Source organism: Diorhabda sublineata, chromosome 9 (assembly GCF_026230105.1).
Source record: "Diorhabda sublineata isolate icDioSubl1.1 chromosome 9, icDioSubl1.1, whole genome shotgun sequence".
Classification (NCBI taxonomy): domain Eukaryota; kingdom Metazoa; phylum Arthropoda; class Insecta; order Coleoptera; family Chrysomelidae; genus Diorhabda; species Diorhabda sublineata.
The window spans coordinates 19,259,530-19,281,314 of record NC_079482.1 but is presented as its reverse complement, the minus strand read 5'-3'; the positions used below and the strand labels follow the sequence as shown (position 1 = coordinate 19,281,314).

Sequence of the window (21,785 nt, the reverse complement as noted above, 5' to 3'; positions counted from 1 at the left end):
TCATCTATAATAATAATACTAATTAGACACAGTGTGACAGTTTATCGGAGAAACGAATTGACATATTAAAGAAAGCGTTAACAGCCCACTTATTTGATAAAACAATTTTATAATTACGTTAAAAAATGACACGTTACGGTACTTTTTTTAACGCAAAAGCGTTGAAAAATAGACCGCTACGGTACTTTTTTCACGCTTTTTGACCGATTCAGAAATTACATTCTTTATGAATGCAAATGAATAAAAAAAAACGTGAATATTATAACGAACGTAGAAAATAATAATTATATATCAATAAAAAATATCTGACAAGCGATTTCCCTTCAATTATGAAAAAAAAAATTTAGTTATTTTGTTTTTAATCCATTTCTTGTGATCTACAAATAAAGAGATGTGGCAATGTTACATTGGGCGAATGATTTAAAATATCAAGTACGATACAAAAGAATTTAAAACATATTAACTATGTATATTTGTCAATTAATTTTTTTTAAACAAATTAAATGTTTATTAATTGAGGTTATTTGATATTTAATCATAACATTATGTTGTGCTTGTTTTATTTATTCATTCATTTCGTTTGAACTGTTTACATAAAAACGAATTTATATATTTTTTGTAAACTTATACTTCATTCTAAATTTTTGTCTCAATTGTTCCTTTCTTATTATCTACCTTTTCAGTAAACAGTCACAATTGTTCCTTACCACCTCATTTCTAAACACTCTTCAGATAATCACAAAAGTAACACTTAAAGAGAAAAAAACACAGCAAACCGTAATTATTGCTATTTCATCCTTGATTCAAGGCCATTACTTATCAATTTTAATACTTATTTGACGTTTTATGAATTTTTTTCAGCCTCTACCTCATACACCGTCTCGTGGATCGCCAAGACAAGATTTGGACAATAGTATAGATAATCAGAGACCGAAATTTGTGGCGGTTACAACTTTAGAAGATGTTCAAGCTGTTAGATGTGCTGAATTTCATCCTGGAGGACAACTTTACGCAGTGGGATCAAATTCAAAGACGCTTAGAATATGTGCTCATCCTAAACTTTCAGATCTGAGGTTGGTAAATCATACGTATTAATAAATATTAATATTTTCACACCATTCACAATCTTTAGCAGCCTTAAATACTATTTCTTAGGGAAAAACATGTTCTACTTTTCTTTGTGGATTTGACATCACCAAAGTTATAAGTTGTGCCCTAGAAGAAGAAGAAGTTTACTTCAATGTACTTATGGATGTGCCCCAGGTCTTCGGATTGATATATAAACTAAAAGTTTGTGAGAATACTGACATCCTATTATATTATAATCAGTACAGTAACCCATGTGTCTCAACGAGTGATAACTGGTTCTTATGGTAACCTGACATACAGAAATGTTGAGGGAAAGAAAAAAATTTTCACCGTTTGCATTCTTTAAAAAATTTCCAAACGTTGAGTTTATTTAAATACATCTTCGAATGCCCAATACGTCTCTTCTTCTCTTTAATGATCTTACAATCCTTTTAGTAGTTAACATAAATGTTGTTGATAATCTCAAGCAGTTTCAAATATATTTTTATTAATGCTCCGTCACTAATAAAACCCAGATCATTACCTAATAATTATTTTTCAAGATAAACCGTTCCAATTTATTGTCTGTTTACTGTATAGTGTGCAATGTGAATAATTAAGTTTTACTTTCAGGGAAGATCATGAAACTTACCAACCAACGGTGCTGTTCAAAAGGACGAAACACCATAAAGGTTCCATTTATTGTTTGGCATGGTCTCCCGTAGGTGACTTAATGGCTACTGGTTCTAACGACAAAACTGTCAAATTAATGCGATTCAATTCAGAAACAAGTAACTTGGAGGGTGATGAAATAGAACTGACTATGCACGATGGTACTATTAGAGATTTGTGCTTCCTCGAAGATCAGTCCAACAAATCAAGTCTACTTATTAGTGGCGGTGCTGGAGATTGTAAAATATATGTTACTGATTGTGCTACTGGTACACCCTTCCAAGCTCTTAGCGGTCACACAGGTAAACAAATAATTTCATTATATAAATTAGAAAGACTATTATACTATTGAAATATTAAATAACTAGGATCTTGTTGTTGGTCGGATGGAGTTTACTCTTTTCACTTATTGATAATGGAGCATTCAAACTTCTGGAAGACGTTCTCCTAGACTATAGCCATAAGTTGTACCGGATAAGCTTAAATTTCTTGAATAATAATTTGCAATAAACTCAAATAAAATTATATAGTTTATTTAATGGACTGAAAATATGGTTCAATTTTTTTTTAAAATCACACTTTTACTGTCTTCAATACATGTAGCTCAATTAATCAGCGCTAAAATGATCAACTATTTTATGAATGTCTGATTCAATCCATGTATTATCATCAGAATTTAGAAAAAGTGTGAAAGCTCAAGTCAATAATTGAATTGAAAGTTGGTTTAATATCGATTGTGAAATTCTATCAAGACAGATACGAGACACATTTAAGTAAATTCGTAAAAAAATATATTTGACTCTTTTTACAGGTCACATTTTGTCCCTGTATACTTGGGGTGGTGCTATGTTCGTCAGTGGATCCCATGACAAGACTGTCCGTTTTTGGGATTTGAGAACTAGAGGTTGTGTTAATGTCGTAACTCCAATTACCGTGCCGGGAAGTCGACAGGGTTCTCCGGTAAGTATGACAAAATTATAAAATAATTTTAATATAATCCAGCTGCTCCTTCTTTTAAATAGAATTTTAGCTAAAGTATAATCATGTTAAAATAACATAATAAAAATTTACAAATGTGTAAACAAGAATATAAAAATTTCTCAATTAAGAAAATCTTCTTCGAAAATAGCTTCATTATACAATTAACAGATAACAAGGATTTTGCAAAATTTAAGAATCGTAACTTTCTAGTATACAAATTTTTATTTTTTTTCTAAATCTCATCTGTTAGCTTCTTTCATTTTCCGTGGTGCTTCTATAATCAAAACTAAGACATAAAATCTTCGGAACTAAAAAACACTCCCAAAATATTTTATTAATGAGAAAACGCATAAGCAAAAATCAAGTTATAGCAAAAAGTAAAAAACCCCTCAATTAATCAAGTTATCTGATTTCGTTACAATATTTTTCACTTAATAAAACTATTTTGTCTTCATATAGGTGTCTACATTATGCGTGGATCCGTCTGGAAGACTTCTTGTATCCGGACATGAAGATAGCTCTTGTGTACTTTACGACATTCGAGGTGGAAGGAATGTACAATGTTTCAAACCACATTCTGCTGATGTCAGATCAATTAGATTCTCACCATCAGCATATTACCTCCTATCTGCTGGTTATGATAATAAATTGGTACTAACAGATCTTCAAGGTATGCATGACATTATTGTAAAAAAATTCTTAATAGGTGAACCACAGAGAGCAAATTTTAAGAAGCGTTCAGAAACATTAAGAATAAAAAAGTAGAACCAGTTATATGTAATGGAAATTTATTATTCCAACATTGCACACCACAAGTGCTAGTATTAATTCAAAGTTGGTTGGTGAAATCTTTCAAATGTATATTTTAAAGTCCAGCAGAGCAAAAAAGGAATTCGGGAATATGGACTAAACACATCTCTACATAGATAAAAACGAAGAATTTCATAATTAATCTTAGAAACCTTGTGTTTGATCAAATTAATGTTATAAAAGCTATTTTTTGATCGACTTTAATTAAAATGCTTTCAGTTTTAACCAATTTTGAACCAAAATGAAAAAATACAGTTTTTGATAAACTGGTATAAAAAAATGATTTGACAAAATTGAACTGAGATTTTTACAAATTAACACCCGTAAAGCCAATTTTAGTTTTAGACCAAAGTGAACTACCAGAACCCATTGTTTGATCAAATTTAACTGAGAAATACAATTTTTTTATCAAATTAAACTCTGAGAAAACAAATTAATATTAAAAAACTCGTCTTTTTACCAAGTTCAACGTAGAAAAGACGTTTTTTTCCAGATTCAACTTAATAAATTAATTTTTCACTTAGAAAAAATACTTTTGACCAAGTTAAATTTAAAAAGTCTAGACTATTTATCAAATAAATTTTCTTACATTGAAGAATTTCCACATTCTGCCGTATGGAACCTGCAGTAAGAGGACGGGCATTATCCTGCAGTAGGATGAAGTTTTTGCCGATGCTTAGGAAATGACGTGATCTCCTAAATTTCTTCTATGTATCGGTTCGTCGGTAATCCCCCCTTTCCACCGCCAGTTCCAGTAAAAACCAACTTAATTTTTGCTTCCATGGAAATATCCGCCCAAGCCACCCAGGAACCTCCTCCAAAAGCCACGTTTTCTTTTATGCAACACTGAGCGAATCTTTCTCCAAGTCTTCTGAAGACTCGTCCTCCTCCATCGCTACCATGCAGACATTCTCTTGTTTTCGTCTGTGAAGAGAACAGAGCCCCATTGTTCGTCAATCCAATTAATGTGTTCTCTGGCTATTCGTAGGATGAGCTGCACTTAATTTGGGGCCTGTAGCTGCTTTTTTGCCTCAAGGTTAGCTGCACTAAGTCTTGTTATAGCTATCCAGCTACTTCTCGCTTTTCTCTGAGCTTTTGTTGGACTTTAACAACAATGAGGAACCGACTTCTCAGCGATGTGCTGACAACGAATCGGTCGGATGTGCTTTTTCGTCTGGAACCGCGTTTTCGATTGAAGTTACAAGTCCTTTGGGAACGATGGTAAACTCTGAAACTGCAGACTGACTCATGCTCAGTACACTGGTCACTGCTCACTGAACCTGGCTTTGTCGCAATTGGGTAACCGCTTGAGTAGATTTATCACTTGTTGTGTCTGTTAATTACCCCTAATTAGTACTATTGTAGGTCATTTGGATGAATATTTCGCTTGTATATATTTAATAGTTTATTTGTTTACAGGGGACCTTACCTTACCATTACCGAGCGTCGTCGTTGCACAACACCAAGACAAGGTTATATCCGGACGATGGCATCCTGCAGAATTTTCATTTTTGTCTACATCAGCTGATAAAACGTCGACATTATGGGCTTTGCCACCCGTTTAAAATTAACTATACTTAATTTGTTAATATTGAAAGTCTGAATTAACAAATACTCATTTAAATAATTGCACTGTTGCACATTAATGTAATATTTTCGGAATGGCAATATTCTTGTCTTTTTTTATAATAAATGGTTATCCGTTATGTTATTTTTTGTTATAGGAGAGTGAATATGACAAAGCCCAAGAAACTACTTGTGAATAGATATGATCAAACATATATTTTCAAATGACAGTCCTCTATTGATACATTTTATTTTAATAACATTGAAAATTAATACATACTTATATTAAGACAAAATCATTAATATTTTTATAAAACTTGGAGAGAAATTTTTTGAATAAAATAATTCATAGCTGTAATTCTTTGGCTTTGCTAACTTCAATGGGAAAAACGTACTCGACTATAGTTCATGATATTACTAGTTTCTTGAATACATTGACTGACGACCCCTTCAATTATTTTCATCACGAAGAAAATGATATTTATTTATTTTTTATTTGCAAATAATACAAAAGAAGCATAGTTAGACTGGTACAATAAACCACAGAAGAATGAATTGAGGCTAAGAATTGATTGACAATGAATTAACGTAAATGAAAAAATCCGGAAGCTGTTGACATGCCCAATTCAATAGAAAGACATTCTATAACTAGGTGAAATGATTCATATTCTCCATCAGTTTCTGCTTCCTGAAACAGAAAGAAGTTGGTCACTGAAAACAATCAATACTTGACACTAATATTTAAATTATGAAAAAAATTGTTGGTTCAAAATATTCATTTGATGTACTGGAATGAGATTCCACTTCATTAATACCTTTTCCATTTATTTTATTCATAAAATCAATTTCTTTTGTTTTTTTTTGTAGATAATTTTTTCCAAACGTTGACTGAAAGTGAAACATTACATATTTTTATAGTAGGAATTTTTGATATTGCTCTTAATTACCTAAATTTATACTATAATACGTTTCATTTAGTTATTTTGTAATTTCATTTACGAAACTCTCTCAGCTAATTAAATTTGAAAATGCTGAATTTTTATTATTCTGTTTTTTCCGTCATACACACTTTCAATAACTTTTTATTTCCTCGGGAACTTTGAACAAATATTTATCACATTTTCCTTTTCTTCAGTTAAGTAATATTTGTGTTTGTTTTAGCAATCAGTTAAAATTATAATTTTAAATTTTACAGAATTTATTAATCACCATGTAGACGAAGAAGTATTGGACAAAACAGCCGTTTGAACAAGTTAGATTCTTTACTTTCGTTTTCTAAAATTATTTTAACCAAATATCCACATTGTCTCTTGTTTTTCCTCAAAAAATTGCCTTCTATTGAGTTTTTCAGAAATAATTTTGTATAATAACATTGGCAGTGAACTCATTTACAACACCTAGAAACTCATCACATTCATTAATGTTGTTGCTTGTGTGTTGCTTTTTGATTCGTTTGATCTAAAGTTATAAGAAAACTTCCGTGAATGACGTCCATGCTAAGTTTACCATATACCATCTGGTTTCCAATATCAAAATCGAGAAGAATTAGTTGACATCCAAGTACCAGTACACCAGATATTCTGAGGTTATTTTCCTTTTTATATCTGTGTTATTAACATGTTTATATGACATAAGTACAATGCAAATTTAGGCATTTGATAAATAGTCTAGGTTTTGTACAAAAAACTGGTAAAACGTGATCCTGAGAGTTTTCTTGCGTTATAACTAAATAATTGTAGGTAATTTGACAAAATGCCGGCATAACATGTGTGGGAGACAACGTATTTCATGTTGCCTGATTATTTTGAGCCATTTTACAATTTCATGTTATTTCCTAGTCACAATTAGAAATAAGAAATAGACTTACAAACCACAGCTTTATTTCAAAAGAAATACATAAATAAACATTTCTAAAACCAAACAAATACGCAAGTGTGTAACAAACTTTGACTAAAATGTAAAATGTTTACCAATTCTAACGTTATTACCGAAGCGCGTTTTGTCTGTAAGGGCGCAGCGTGGTATTTATAATATTTGAGAAACCATTTATAATTTCCAACAGGGGCAGATTGAAAATCCATCAGGTCGATATGACTCTGAACATTAAAATCTTTAGAAAGATTAGGACATATGATTAATTCCCTTAAAAGTGAAACAAAAGCTTTGACCACATCGTTTATAGATTTTTATTCCAAATCGCGCTCTTTTCGATGGATTGAACTGAATACAACTCAATTGTGCTTTGAACTTCATAAGAGAATCATCTAGTGATACTATGCTCTCTGAAGTAAAAAGATTCTCGAATGTATTATTTCATTTTCGTTGTATGTAAAGTGAAGGAGTCTTGTGATATCAAAAAACCTATTTCGTTGCATAGTGGCTGTAAAAATTGGAGTATTTATTTACTTGCGACATAAGAATACATAATGCAATATATAATTTCATTTTATCCGCAGTTAATGGAAACCACTTTAGATTTCGTTTATTTGCAACTTCTTTCAACTTCTACTATCATTTTCCAGAACTTTCAGTAAGAATCTGGTCTAGCACTTTCAATGGTGTAGGATTATCACTTAATTTTCGCAGGCACAAAACATTTATTCCAGCTATTTCTTGAAATTGTTTTATATCAGCAAGATTTTCTACTTCGTCCCAAATCCATTGTTCTTACAATTGTTCGATAGGAAATTCACTATCGCTCGATAAAAACTGCACGCGTTTTCGACGTATTATCGTCAGTATCACTTTCCAATTCATCGTCGTTTTCATCATTTTCATTCTCTAATTTACTGTAATCGCTGTTACCATATAGCTTTAATTCTACTTCATTGAAACTGTCATAAAATGAATTTTTTAATTCAGACATCTTAAAGAGCCTATCAAAAAAAACAGGGATAAAATAATTATAAGTGTAACTTTATTTTACAACTGTAAAATGTCAAAAACAAACGAGGCAATTATTTTCGATCAACGCCAACTGGCTGGGGTACTACAAAAACCAACGCCTGCTTCTCAAATTCAGATAACGAGTCTGAAAGTCTCAATCGAGTCTGAAAGTCTCAATCGTCAAATGTTCTCAAAGAATTAACTCTAGCAGCAGACCAAGGTTTTTTGATTGGATCGTTTCTCCTACTTTCGGTGTAAAATTGTTGCTATTGTTTATTGAACTACTTCTAAGTGAACCGTATGGTTTTTACATGCATAATATCATTGCTATTATTGTTAATTTTTCTCTAATACATACCTAACGAGGTTATGTTACCGTTAACGTGCGATTTTGACTAACTCATATCCGGCAAATTGTAAAATGCCTCAATATCATCAGGCAAACTGAGATACGTTGATTTCCACACATGTTATACAAGGAGTTATCAAATTGCCTAAAACTATCTAATCATAACGTAACAAAGTTCTCGGGATCAAGTTTTGCCGGTTTTTTGTCAAATGTCTCGGACTTTTAACAAATGCCTGAATTTGCCTTGTGCCTACGACATATATATATTTTTTAAATCACAGTATTAAAAACTTTTGACAGCCAGCTATACTTTAGTGTTTTTTAATTATACAATTCTAGTATTATTTCCGGTATACTAATGAAATTCGATCATATATATTTAAATTGATGGCAGAAACATGAGCAATATTAGTGGCAGATTTTTTTGAAGAAATTATTGGTAGTTGAATATTAGTTGGAACATTTCAAAAATGTTATTTTAATATTTTTTGTTGGTGGTTTTTTTAAACTATTATAGTGCACTTCAAAAAGTAACTGTACTTATGTTTAAATTTGATTAATTTTCCTGCAAACCGAGCTTAATTAAACGTGCAATTTACACATTTTAAAGAAAAAACTATCGAATTATTTTGATATTGATATTAAATTAAATAAATATTAAATAAACGATTGACATTTGAATAATTACTCATTTGCATTATATAGTAACCAAAACCTAGTTGAATGTTACTCGAATATTTTTGACATTTTTTAGAAAAAAAAAATAGACAAACTATGTGTAATATGTTTATATAGGGTATTTGAATAAGAGCGGACTTATTTGTTAGTGTTAACCATTATTTTGCTATAATTCAGTATGATAGTGGAGATTGGAACTCTCCGATCAAAATCATTTTTATATCTGCAATTCAATTCACATATATCGAGCACTTGTTTGTTAATCAATAAAAAGTTATTTCTTGAAATAGAACTTTAAAAGTATCATAAAAGAAGTTGTAAGTACTGAATAACAAATTGTGAGGATAAATCAAACAAGAAAATTGATTTTAGGTGTAGGAAGTAGAAATTTGTGCAGTTAATGGTATGAAAATAATATCTACCTTGTAAAAATGTAATAAAAAATTTTTAAGCTTACATTCTTCCAAGTTGAAATTATTATTCAGAGGAGTAGCAATATATTCAAATAATAGTGCAATTCGTTTAGATCTGTTGTTGGGTTCATTAGTTTATTCTTCTTTCCCTTTGTCTAAATAAATATGCAGATATAGAATATTCCAGAACTTTTTTTATTGTGTCGAGAAAATTAGATCGGCTATAAAATGAGGAGACAAGTTGAAAAGTGGAGTTTATAAAATCATCATAATTTTAATGAAGTTAAAAACTTTCTGTTGTTTATTAATTTGTGTCAAATCAGTCATTTGTAGATTCTTTGGACAATCTGCGCATATACCTAGAAAATATTGTATTGTGTACTGATTGTTCTACTGACTAAATACGTAGACTGTTAGGAAAGGAGGCTATTTTTCTGAGATTTTTGTGTCTCACTTCCCAAGGTGTTAGTACTACCCCTTCATGTTCTCAAGCCTTTCTGTAAAATAGGCAGGACATTTTCAGAGCAGATGTTCTAGTGTTACCAGAATATGCAGTTGTCCTCTGCTATGCGTCTTAAAGTGATGTTTGACGGGGGCAGTGACCTGTCAGAAGCGCGACCACCAGTTTGGTGTCGTTTTTGATTATCATGAGAGTACCATCATTCATCATATGATTAAAAACTCCAGTGCGTTACAACATTTGAATTCAATCACATTCAAATTAAAGTATAATGCATTTTACACTAAAAAGCGATTTTAATCTTATTATTCGGGGAGTTTCAAAGTTAACAATCATACTTTATACATAATATTTAGCATACACATATTTTATGCAGTAACTGTATATATTTTTTAACGTTTTTAGCTTTTTGTAAACGAAACTAAAATTACTATTGTATTCAATGTTTTTGCTTTACATGTTATTTGAAGAAAAAAGATCTACTGTATGTTATATTATAATTTAATGGTTACAGAAATTTTTTAATAATAAAATAATACATTATAACAAATTCGTGTTTTTATTTTTCTCAATTTTCTTAATATATGAAGATACAACAAAAATATCTTTAATTTAAAATACGATTATTCTCAGATAGTGGTTTAACTTTTACATTGAAACGCTCTCTTATAGTCGAGCCAGAGAGGCTTTCCGAGCGTGCTAGACCCCTCTTTGGTAGGCCTATACCAATGTTGCATGATGCGAACAACCCCTAATTCTAATAGATTTCTTTACAATTTCTTTAATAGTAGTTTTAGAATTCTTTATAAAAGTTGCAATTGGTTTTAATACTCTATGAAATTTAGAACGTTTATAATTAATTGGACCGAATTGAATCTAAATAAAATGATTTACAATGTGAAATGTCAGTAGACATAATGATTGTTTGAATGAAAGCCTAAACGTAACAAAAATTTGACGATACAGAGAGTTGTAGAAATACTCAGCACCGGAGGTGAGTGGTGAGTATAGGTCACAGTCGGCTCCTCACATGAAATACTGAAAAGGTTAAAGTTCTTGTGATACCCTTCCGTCAGAGCAGCCCTTTGAAAAGTATTAGAAAAGGGAATGAGCTTCATAAAGGCCGCTTGACATGGAGCAAGGCAACATACAATGCAATGCAGGATAACTTAATCAAAAACAAATGCTGTTGAAGCTAAGTTGATCAACTTGCAACATCTCACAATAACAACTTTATCGGTTTGGTGTTAGCTTTTGTTAAGCTGAAGTTCTAAAGGAAATCTAATTACTTCTGATTTAACAACAATCAAATGACATTCGGGTAACATGATAATTAGAGGATTATTGTATAACATCTTTAATTTATTCATGATTTTCTATGTGGAAGCTTTTTCTTTTAATATTGATATTCATGAGTGAAGTACCTAGCAGAAAATCAGTCGCAGGAAAAAATATTGTTAGTTACTTTGACATTGCAAGGAATAGGGTACTTGCATGGTTTGAGAAAAAAATAGTTTTGGACAGTTTATATAAAAATTTTATTTCAATTTTTTTTTGATCAATATTTATAGAGAAAAAACTTATTGAAAATTCATCAGCTGCTCTAATGGTCGTACATTCTGCGCATGTGCGGTAGAACATCTAGATTGAATAAAAAAAAGCAAACATGATTCACTTAGTTTTCATTTGTACTACCTTTAAATTATCATTAATTAATTTGCACGTTCGGATAAAATGAAGAAAACATAAAAGTCACTTGCTTGAAAATTAGAATCCTTACAGGATAAAAATAATATTGTAATTAAAGAATCTTTGTACCTCCTGAAAACTTTTATCCGCACCCCTAGGAATAGATACAAAAATATGATTTTCTTAGGATAAACTGAAGGGAATATTTCTATATAAAGTAAAAGAGTTTGACTCGTTCCTTAGTCCGTTATTCCTTAGATGAGTTACAAAACAACGCATCATATTTTTATATTGCTTAAGCTGGTACTACACGATGCGTTCAACGTTTGCGCCAACATTTATCTTCCAACATTGGCTTAACATTGGACGAACGCTGGAACCTTACCTGAACTTACCTATAGAAATGAAAAGGTGGCAAAAAAGAGATGAACAGCATGCAACAGATATAAATTCCTTTAAAATTAACTGAATGATACTGGCAACATTGGTTTTTCATAAAAAAGACGTAGCATTCACACGCAAGAGGACATTAAATATGTATAGTTACGAGTATGGTTCCAGAAGTAGGTACCTGGTCCAACACAGAAAACAAAAATTTTAGAAAAAAACATATTAATGTTTCAACGCAATCTCCTTTTAGCTCTATACATTTTTACCAGTGATGTTCAATTAGTTCGATAACCTTTTTATAATAAGAATCGTCAAGCTCCTCAAAATAGCCGTTAATTGTCGACATCATCTCTTCTTGCTGGAAAATCTTTGATCACCGCGCCATTTTTTCAAGTCAGGGAACAGAAAATAAGCCGAGGTGGCTAAATCTGGCGAATAGGGTGCATGAGATAATAATTCGAACTTCAGTTCATTTTTGGACATTAGTAACGGATGTGTGAGCTGATGCATTGTCTTGATGAAACAACACTTTATTCTTAGCCAAATGAGGCCATTTTTGCTTTAATTCTTCGCTCAAACGTTGCAATAAGTTCGCATAATACTCACCGTTGATAGTTTTTCCTTTTTCAAGATTGTTAAAATTATCCCTCGCGTATCGCCAAAAAACCGACGCTTTACCTGCAGATGGAATGGTCTTTGCCTTCTTTGAAGCCGGTTCTTTTGTTTAGGGTGCGAAGTGATGGATCCAAGTTTCAACCATGCTTATAAAACAGCGCAATAATTCGGCTTTCTTTATGTGAAATATAGCCAAACAAACATCTTCACGATGCTGTTTTTGTTCCTTTGTGAACATACGCGACACCCATCTTACCCACAGCTTTCTTAAGTCCAAATGTTCAGTTGATATGATAAGTACAGCACTTTTCGAAATGCCTAATATGTCTGTTAGGTAGTACACTTTCAGTTGATGATCATTCAGTACCGCTTTGTGGATTTTCTTCAATATTTCTCGAGTCATCACCTCATTTGGTCGACCTTGGCAATGCTGGTCTTCGCAGGTCGTACGGCCTCGTTCAAACTCTGTTATCCAAAATTTTACTGTTGAAAACAAATGAGCAGTCTCATCCAGAGTAAAATCTAGCTCAGTTTTTATATTGGTTGGACTGATGCCTTTCAAATAAAAGTATTGAATCATATAACGATAACCAATTTTTTCCATGTTTACAAATTTACTGAAAGGGTTCACTATTGATATCTGTCAAACAAATACTAAATAACGTGGCGTCTTCAAACTTGAAACTTATGATGTATAATGTATCAGTGGTGTTTTTCAAGCCGTCAGGTCAGGCCAGGTACTTTTGGGACCATACTCGTACAATTGTTGGTTCCAACTTTCCATGGTCAACGTTCCAATGCCAATGTTGGAAGCAGAACATTCGTTGAATGACATGTTTGCTACGACCACACGATGCATCCAATCATACCAGCATCCAATGTTGGAAGCATTGGACGCATCGTGTGGTACTGGCTTTAACGGAACAACAGCAAAATATCTGGTTTTGATTCGGAAGGACAGTCATGCCTTAGCTGTATGTATAAAATACGCTTTCAATGCATCATCTATTTAAAAAATTTCTTTAATGTTTTTTGATATTACATAAAAAATATTAAAAGAATGAAATTATGTTTTGTTAAACAACCACCTTTATAAACTCTTAAAAATATTCCGTAAAATTTCTAACATTTCATTTAACTTCGTCACTTAACGAAGAATCAATCCTCCCTTTGATGATTAGCAAGAGTTTTTAGGAGAGAGTCTGATTATTTGCGCTTTTCAACTCGTTAAAAATAATACTTGATTATTTTCTTTCCTCCAACACTCTTTGGAGAATCAAATACTGCATGGAAGAAGTATTTTCCTCTAGTATACAGAAGTAAATTCCTGTAATTTCCATTGCCAATCGTAGTAATATAGAACTTTAGAAAACATGTAACCACCACAAAATAGCAGAAAATGAACTGTAGCCAAAACAGTGGATTTCTCGAAGTGAATCGGCGACAAAGAAGATTACCTTCCAAACTACATAATGAGATTTTTAGAATCAATCGATCTCATTTAGCAGAGGAAAAAGTTCCTTTTGTTCGAAGATAATACGAATATGAGGCTGCACGTACAAAAAACCCCATTATTGAAGCGTCCGTCATATTCTCCGGGATCAATCACAAGTAACTATTTCTTATTGCCAGAAGAAATAGGTCGGAGGAAGGTTTGATGCAATTTTAAAAATCATCTAGTAGAAGTAAGAAATATTGTCCACTGTTCAAAAGAGAAAGCATTGAAAAATAGAATATTTTTTTCTACAAAACCTGTATATTATATAAAAAGTCTCCTTCTCGCTTTTCTATTATTATATTAGTGGTTGATGTTACGTCATGTAAAAACTACAGCTCTTTTCCATCCAATCTACGAACTCATTAACACTCTATCTTAATCATCAAAGTCTATTCCAGTAAAGATTGTGAGAAATATATCAATATCATCATTATTTGAACGCATGCTCAAGTTTCGAAATTAATTCAATTGAAAAAGAAATATTTGCATTGAATTATATTCTTCGAAGATCGGTAGGCGTATATAGAAATTTTTCATCCTACAAACAGGTATTATTATATCACCGTCGTAAGAATATTCAAAAACACATATGCAAATATATCAATTTATATTTATGACAACAACTGTTAGTTTATTTTTTATTAGTTAACAATTAATTCTCAACTGTCAATATTTATATAACAATAATTTGCAATGTAAATTCGATTTTGATTTTTAATCAACTGCAGCCTAATAAGTATATTGAAGTAGTTGTCGACAGAAAAATTATGAATTTTTTCATATGAATTTCTCACCTTCCTCCAAATTAGGTCCTCTTGCCATCGTTAAAAGAATGGGTGAATGCGCAGTAGAAACCACCAATAATTGCATCAAGTCCAATAGAAACGTGTGTATGATAATTAATTACACGCAATCTTCAGGTAATACTTGTTTACCTATATATATATATATATATATATATATATATATATATATATATATATATATATATAAATATATATATATCAAAAAGTAGGCTTCCGTTCCTACAACATAGAATTAAACTTTTTTTTAAATACACACTTCTTTTAAAATTCGTTAAAAACTAAAATATCAAATTCTTGAGTAAATCTTAGTACAATTGGTCTTTAAAAATGATTTAAATAATGAACATTAATGAAGACGGTGAAAAAGTTTATTGTGAATATGTAGATACGAAAATGTAAAGGAAAGTTGGTTATATAATAATTCGTTGAATCGTTGAAAACTACGTTATTGAGAAAAGTGAAAATTTATTGTCACTTTATGATATTAAGTTCATTATTAACTCTTTAACTATTTTTTCAAATATAACATAATTATTACGAAGTAATAGTTTCTATAGTACTTACATTTCTTCAAATTTTTGTAACTATACGTTCACAATATAGTTTTATAAAATCACCATCTACTATTTAATAATTAATTGTACCAAAAATTTTATTTTCATAAGCATTTCAAATAAAGTGTTGTTTTTTTCATAAATTGTGCTTTCACTTAATTTTTCTTATAAGAATAAGAATAGAGCGAGAATATACAGATTTATTTAAGGAAAATAGACTTTTTCATTTACATCCCTATTAAGTTACGATCTATATACCAGCAATGGGATTGTACGCCCAATTGTACCTTTCAGGTATCGATGTTGTTTTATAGTTGGAGCCGTATTTGGCAAAAGGATCATATAAATTATTTCCACAACTTTACACTTTACACTTCTTAGATCTTTTTATATGTTTTTATATGTCCAAAAAAATGATTATGAAATTTGTTAAGTTGAGTTCATTCATGACAAAAATGCAAACATTCTATTTCACTTAATTAATTCACGCCATATTATTATATATTTTTCAAATTTCAAATTATTGAATCATGTCTTGTCATCTATTAGTAAACCCAGAACAATTAAAATTTTGTGAAAATCTGATTAGAAAATTACATGTAAGTTAAATAGAGTGTGGTGAAAATTGATACACAATCATCTATTCGTTTCCAAACCACTTGTTTGTTTCGTATAATGTCGATCAGTTCGAATCTTTCTGTTATACACAGTGATCCGACGTAACCTCAGTTTCCCCCAAAAATTCATAAATTTTGTTTGAAATATATAAAAAAATATCAAAATTTCAGGAGGACGAATAATCATTCTACACAAAAAATTACAACATTTGCGATATGCACCTTAAATTAAATGAAACCGACCCTTTCTTGAAAATAATCATTACAGGTGATGAAAAATGGGTTCTGTATAGTTACATAGTTCGAAAACGATCATGGAGCAAACACGACGAACTAGCAAAAACCACATCGAAAGCTGAAAAGCAACAAAAAAAGCTCATGCCGTCAGTTTGGTGAGATTACAAAGGTGTTGTATTGTTTGAGCTGCTTCCAAGGAACCAAATGATCAATTCTGATGTTCACCGTCAACAATTGATGAAAGTGGATGAAGCAATCAAAAAAAAAACGGCCGGAATTGTCAAATCGGAAAGGTTTAGTGTTCCACCATGTTAATACATCTAAGCCAACAAACAATATAAGTTAAATAGAATGTGATATGAATGTATACACGTCAGGAATCATCTATTCGTTTTCAAACCACTTTCAAAATCACCTGCGTGTTTCGTATAATCTCGAACAATTCGGATCTGTCTGTTATATACAGTGCTCCGACGAGTCACCCCCAAAAATTCAGAAATTTTCTTTAAAATATAAAAAAAGTTTCAGGAGGACGAATAATAATACTAAATTCATACCCATAAGCATTTGAACATATAGTTGAATCTGAATCTACATAATGCGTCCCAAAAAATGAAGTATTCTATGTTTCAGTTCAACTATCTCGTTGATATGATTATTCATTATTTTGCCTTATTATTTTCATATGAATCGGTCTAATGGTCTCTATTAGACCTTGCTTGGTGTAAAAATGACCAATTCATCGATTCGGTCTCTTATTCGATATCTCATTATCTATTATTTATATTTCAAGTTAACTCAACCAATTCAAGTAATAAATTTGATTAAATAGTGATTTGCTAGAAAGATTGTAGAGCTAGGTCAGATCGTTATTACGTATATTATATTATTAAATTCTACAGATTGGATTATATTGACTATGGAGTGTAGAGAAGGAGGAACATCTCTTATGGGCGGTACGTTTAAAATATGGTCTGAATTCTGTAGGGATAATACGTGGCGCTGATTGTACTATGGGATTGAGATCTGAAGTTAAACACTTACTGTATAAGAAATTATCAAAGTTGTGACTAACGTTTGATTATATTCATGTGAAAAGCTGTGCAATCCTTAATATCTTATTAGATTTTTATTTTTTATTAAGAACTTGATATATTTCACATTTTTTAACCCAGAGACCTTCCTCCTTCTCTACACTCCATAATATTGACAGTACAACAAGATGTTAAGGTTTTAAAACCGAAGAGGATAAGTCAAAAATTTTCCTAATTAGTTTCTCTATTCCATATATTTATATCCCAACATAGTTAAAGATGGAGCCCTTATTAGACGGATTTTGGTTTCATTCAGTTTCACTCATTTCATTTTATTCGCTCGAAATTTATGTAAATTTTCTGATAATAGCGGGAACGAAAGTTTTTCAACTTTTGGCGCGTGTACTTCTCACGGGCTAAAATTTGAAACCTCGGTTATGCGTTTCGGGCATCAGCGACGAAACTTGAGGCACTTGTAGTGTAATATACTTTTTTTTAGGTTTGTAGATGTTAGTCTACGTCGGTTTAGTATTTTAAAAGAAATGAGTGTATAATAATAAATTACACATTTGCATACAAAAGTTAGTTTTTTTGAGGAAGTAGATAGACACGTCACTTTTCAACTAGCAATTAAATTAGAACGATTCCTTGAACAAAAAATATGAAATGTCAGAGAAATCACTTTATTTTGTTAAGAGCTGTTTTCACTACCGTTTTTTGGCCTATTTCTATATTTTTTTCAATGTTGTGTCTGAAAATTTTATTTACAAACTTCATTTTCGATTTCAAACCTCTAAAAAAGGTACAAAGAATCAAAAAATTCGAAATTACCCCGAACACGTTCAAGATTATTCATTCTTCATTTGTATATTTATTTTTATGTATAATGTTGTCAACTAAATACTTTCGCTTTTCACAATAACCATGCTTTATTTTTTCAATAACTTATGTTAGTGCTGACTTTACCGTGAATTGATCACATTGACGTAACATAGGAAGCTTGATATTTGGGTACCTCACGAATTGAAAGAAATTTGTTTAACGCAAAATACCAACATTTGCGATATGCGCACCTTAAACCTAATGAAACCGATCATTTCTTGAAAAGAATATTCAATGGTGATGAAAAATGGGTCCAGTACAGTAACATAGTTCCAAAACGATCGTGGAACAAACACGATGTACCAGCACAAGCCACATCGAAAGCTGAAAAACACAAGCTGCTTTCAAGGAACCACACGATAAATTTTGATGTTTACTGTCAACAATTAATGAAACTGGATGAAGCGATGAAAGAAAAATTGTCAAATCGGAAAGGTTAAGTGTTCCACAATGATAATTCAAGGTCTGAGACATCTTTAGCAACTCGTGAGAAACTATTGGAGTTTGGTTGGGAAGTGATGACACATCCTCCATACAGCCCTGATCTGGTACCATCTGATTACCATTTATTTCGAAGTTTGCAGAATTCTTTGAATGGTCAAACTGTCACAAATGACGATGACCTTCAATCGCACCTGGTTCAATTTTTTGCTGACCAGAAATATTATTAGCGCAGAATCATTAAGTTGAAAGAAAGATGGCACAAGGTTTTTGAGCAAAATAGAAAATATATAATTGATAAAAACTATTATTTGCTTTATTTTATACTGAAGAACCGAAATTACTTTGTCTCCAACAATATAGAATCACGACTCCGCAAATAGTTTACACACATGTACGAGTACGTTAATTAGTGTAAATTATTAACAGTCGATTCAATGTAAAAAAGTATATCAGTAAAATCAATCTTCGCTGCATATCCACCTATTTGTTTTTGCATGAGGAATTCCTGTGGTATTTTGAATTGCATTGAACTTTTGTTTGACGCAGTTAGGTTAGGTTAGGTTAGTTATATTAACTATTGACTATATGAATATAAAACATATATAAAAACGTTGTCAATAAACATTTAATCAAATAATGAGTGTTGCACTACTTTGTTACCAAATGATTATTAATAAGCAGCATTATATTACGTGAGCTGACGTCTAAATCTAAAATAATTTCATTCGGGTTCTGGCGCTATATCAGAACAGCCACAACGCGTTGTGGCTATCGCAAGGTGCACAGAACGTGTTGTGGCTGTTTTCGGTCTTTGAGCGTAGCATACATACTGCGTTTTCATAGACATTAAAAGTATTTATCGAAAAGATAACTAAAAATTTCAATTAACTTTTATCTGTTATACATTTTTGTCAAATAATACTAACAAACAATTCGCCACTATTATAGTTTAGAACGTTCCATTATCCAGCTAAATTTTATTGATAAGAGAAAAAACATAAACATGACCTTATCGGAATACAATATAAACAATACTATTACATGAGCAACCCACTATTTCAGCACCGGCTTTAGTACCTTCTACAAACTAGAATCTTGAAGGAAAACAAACATTACTGCTCAAAATAAAATTTATCGATCAATTATTAGAGTATCTATCTGAACGATAACAAGCCGCATATTTTATAGTCCTTTTACACAGATGACCTAAGATTGAATCAATTTTTTGTAATTAACTTTCGGAGTCCTAGACGTACCAGCATAAGTAAACATCAAATAAACGAATTCGAACCAAAACTGGATAATTTATGAGATTAAGGGATAATTTGATATTTCTATGCATCAAGAACTCTTCCACAAGAGAAAGGACGGTCTGCATCGACCCCACACAATCCAAATATGTGGCGTCACAAGTTACAACAAACGCTTAGCTTTTTTGACATAATCCAAAGAGGTGCAAGCTCCAAGATTTTGCATTTCTTGCCGTGCATAACATATGCGCACTAGATCGAATTATTATATTTTGCATTATGATTTCAAATAATTTCGGCGTTTATTTTTGTATCAATATTAAATTCAAAGTAAGTTCATTGAAACAAAACCTCAAAAACAAAAAATTTGTGCAAAGGCGCAATTTTACGTCTAAGTGCGTTCCACTTCGTACTTCACCCGCGAATCGCATTAGAAATGTACCTTAAGCTGAGTTAGTTGAATTTCTTGTCGTATAAACTTTGCATTCATAATAATAATAATATTTTATTGTTTATATAAATTTATATATATATATATATATATATATATATATATATATATCTGTTTAAAATATTGTTGGCTAGTATTGTAATTGGCCGATAGTGAACTATGCCTACACTGTAATTTTCAAGTACTATATACACATATACATTGCGATTGACATTGACATACCAATATGTTATTTTTTGACCAGATTATTCTTTCAATATGAACGATCTGATTTTCATAGCCTTTGCATTAAAGGTAAGATATAGGGCAAGTTATTTCACAATATTGAGAAGTTTTGCAGAACCAACTGCAAGATGCCAGGCTCATTTTGTGCTTTTTTGGACTTACATCCAAATATTGAAAATATAATAAGACTGGAATTTAGCATAAAATAAGTTACCTTATTTATTATTTCATTGTGTGATTACATTTTACTATACAGTGAGGTAATTTCGTGTAATTTGTGAGTTCATATCAACACTTGTTGTTCAAGTTATTATTATGATAAAAGGATTATCATATTACTATTAAAACCTGAATTATCTACAACTCATTTGAGAAAGGAAATAAGTGCTCCTACAATAACTTTAATATTTGTCTCCTGACAACATCACATACATTCTCTCAATGATGTTTTTCCATAATAGTTCACAAAATTTCTTTTTTGCTATACTGTATCTCAAAAATATACAGCTTCATCAAATACTATAACCAAAAACATAAATTTTAAAATTTATTAGTTTGAATTAACAAATAATTTGAATTACCCCCGTCAATAAAATTCAAATTTACCAATATTTTATAAAAGTTGTCATTTTAGTAGTTCAGGCTCTGACCTCCAGAGATAAAAACACTTTGGTTTGAAGAAATAACGTCTTAATAGTGATCTGTGTGAAGGATATTTTATCAAACGATTTCGTACTAATATATTTCAACAAGCTTCTTTTTATATTAATAATTTACTGAATGTTGCTTATAAGCACATCCTATATGACGAATAATCCGGAAACAATAATGAGGCATAATTAGACAAATTTATAAAGATAGTCACTCTATAACACATCTCGTTATCGCATAATCTACAACACTGCTATTTGTGATAAAGCAATAAATCTTTTTTTCATGCTGTACTGTAAAGTCGAATTTACAGAACTAATATGAGTCTTGAAAATGGCATTTTACGCTATCCTTGTAATTTACAGTACTCTTAAATTTTCCTAATCTAGTTTAAAATAATTAGAAATAAAAAATCAATTAACATCAATAACTAAGCTTTTATTCTAATTTTTGAATGTTAATTTTTATTCTTTTAAATAAAAGAGAATAATCAAAGCATCTATTTTTCAGTAAAACTGTCAAATATGACATTTCATATCCTAATATAATTTTGCTTTTT

The 21,785-nt window shown here is 31.0% G+C and overlaps 1 protein-coding gene and 1 long non-coding RNA gene across 9 annotated transcripts in view; one reads left to right on the top strand and one right to left on the bottom strand.

Annotated features, from left to right (window-relative positions):
- The window catches only part of LOC130448672 (WD repeat-containing protein 47), a 152,880-nt gene extending 142,447 nt beyond the window's left edge, over positions 1–10,433 (top strand). For all 8 annotated transcript variants that reach the window (XM_056786139.1, XM_056786145.1, XM_056786143.1 and 5 more), the window contains 5 exons: positions 862–1,073; positions 1,702–2,042; positions 2,552–2,700; positions 3,181–3,391; positions 4,951–10,433. In XM_056786139.1, the coding sequence (XP_056642117.1) occupies positions 862–1,073; positions 1,702–2,042; positions 2,552–2,700; positions 3,181–3,391; positions 4,951–5,096 (1,059 nt within the window). In that variant the 3' untranslated portion in view covers positions 5,097–10,433. The remainder of the gene's footprint in view (positions 1–861; positions 1,074–1,701; positions 2,043–2,551; positions 2,701–3,180; positions 3,392–4,950) is intronic.
- The window catches only part of LOC130448676 (uncharacterized), a 167,577-nt gene continuing 151,439 nt past the window's right edge, over positions 5,648–21,785 (bottom strand). The window contains exons 2-3 of the long non-coding RNA XR_008910363.1: positions 14,870–15,100; positions 5,648–5,785 (exon numbers count right to left, since the gene is read on the bottom strand). This is a non-coding gene — a long non-coding RNA (uncharacterized LOC130448676). The remainder of the gene's footprint in view (positions 5,786–14,869; positions 15,101–21,785) is intronic.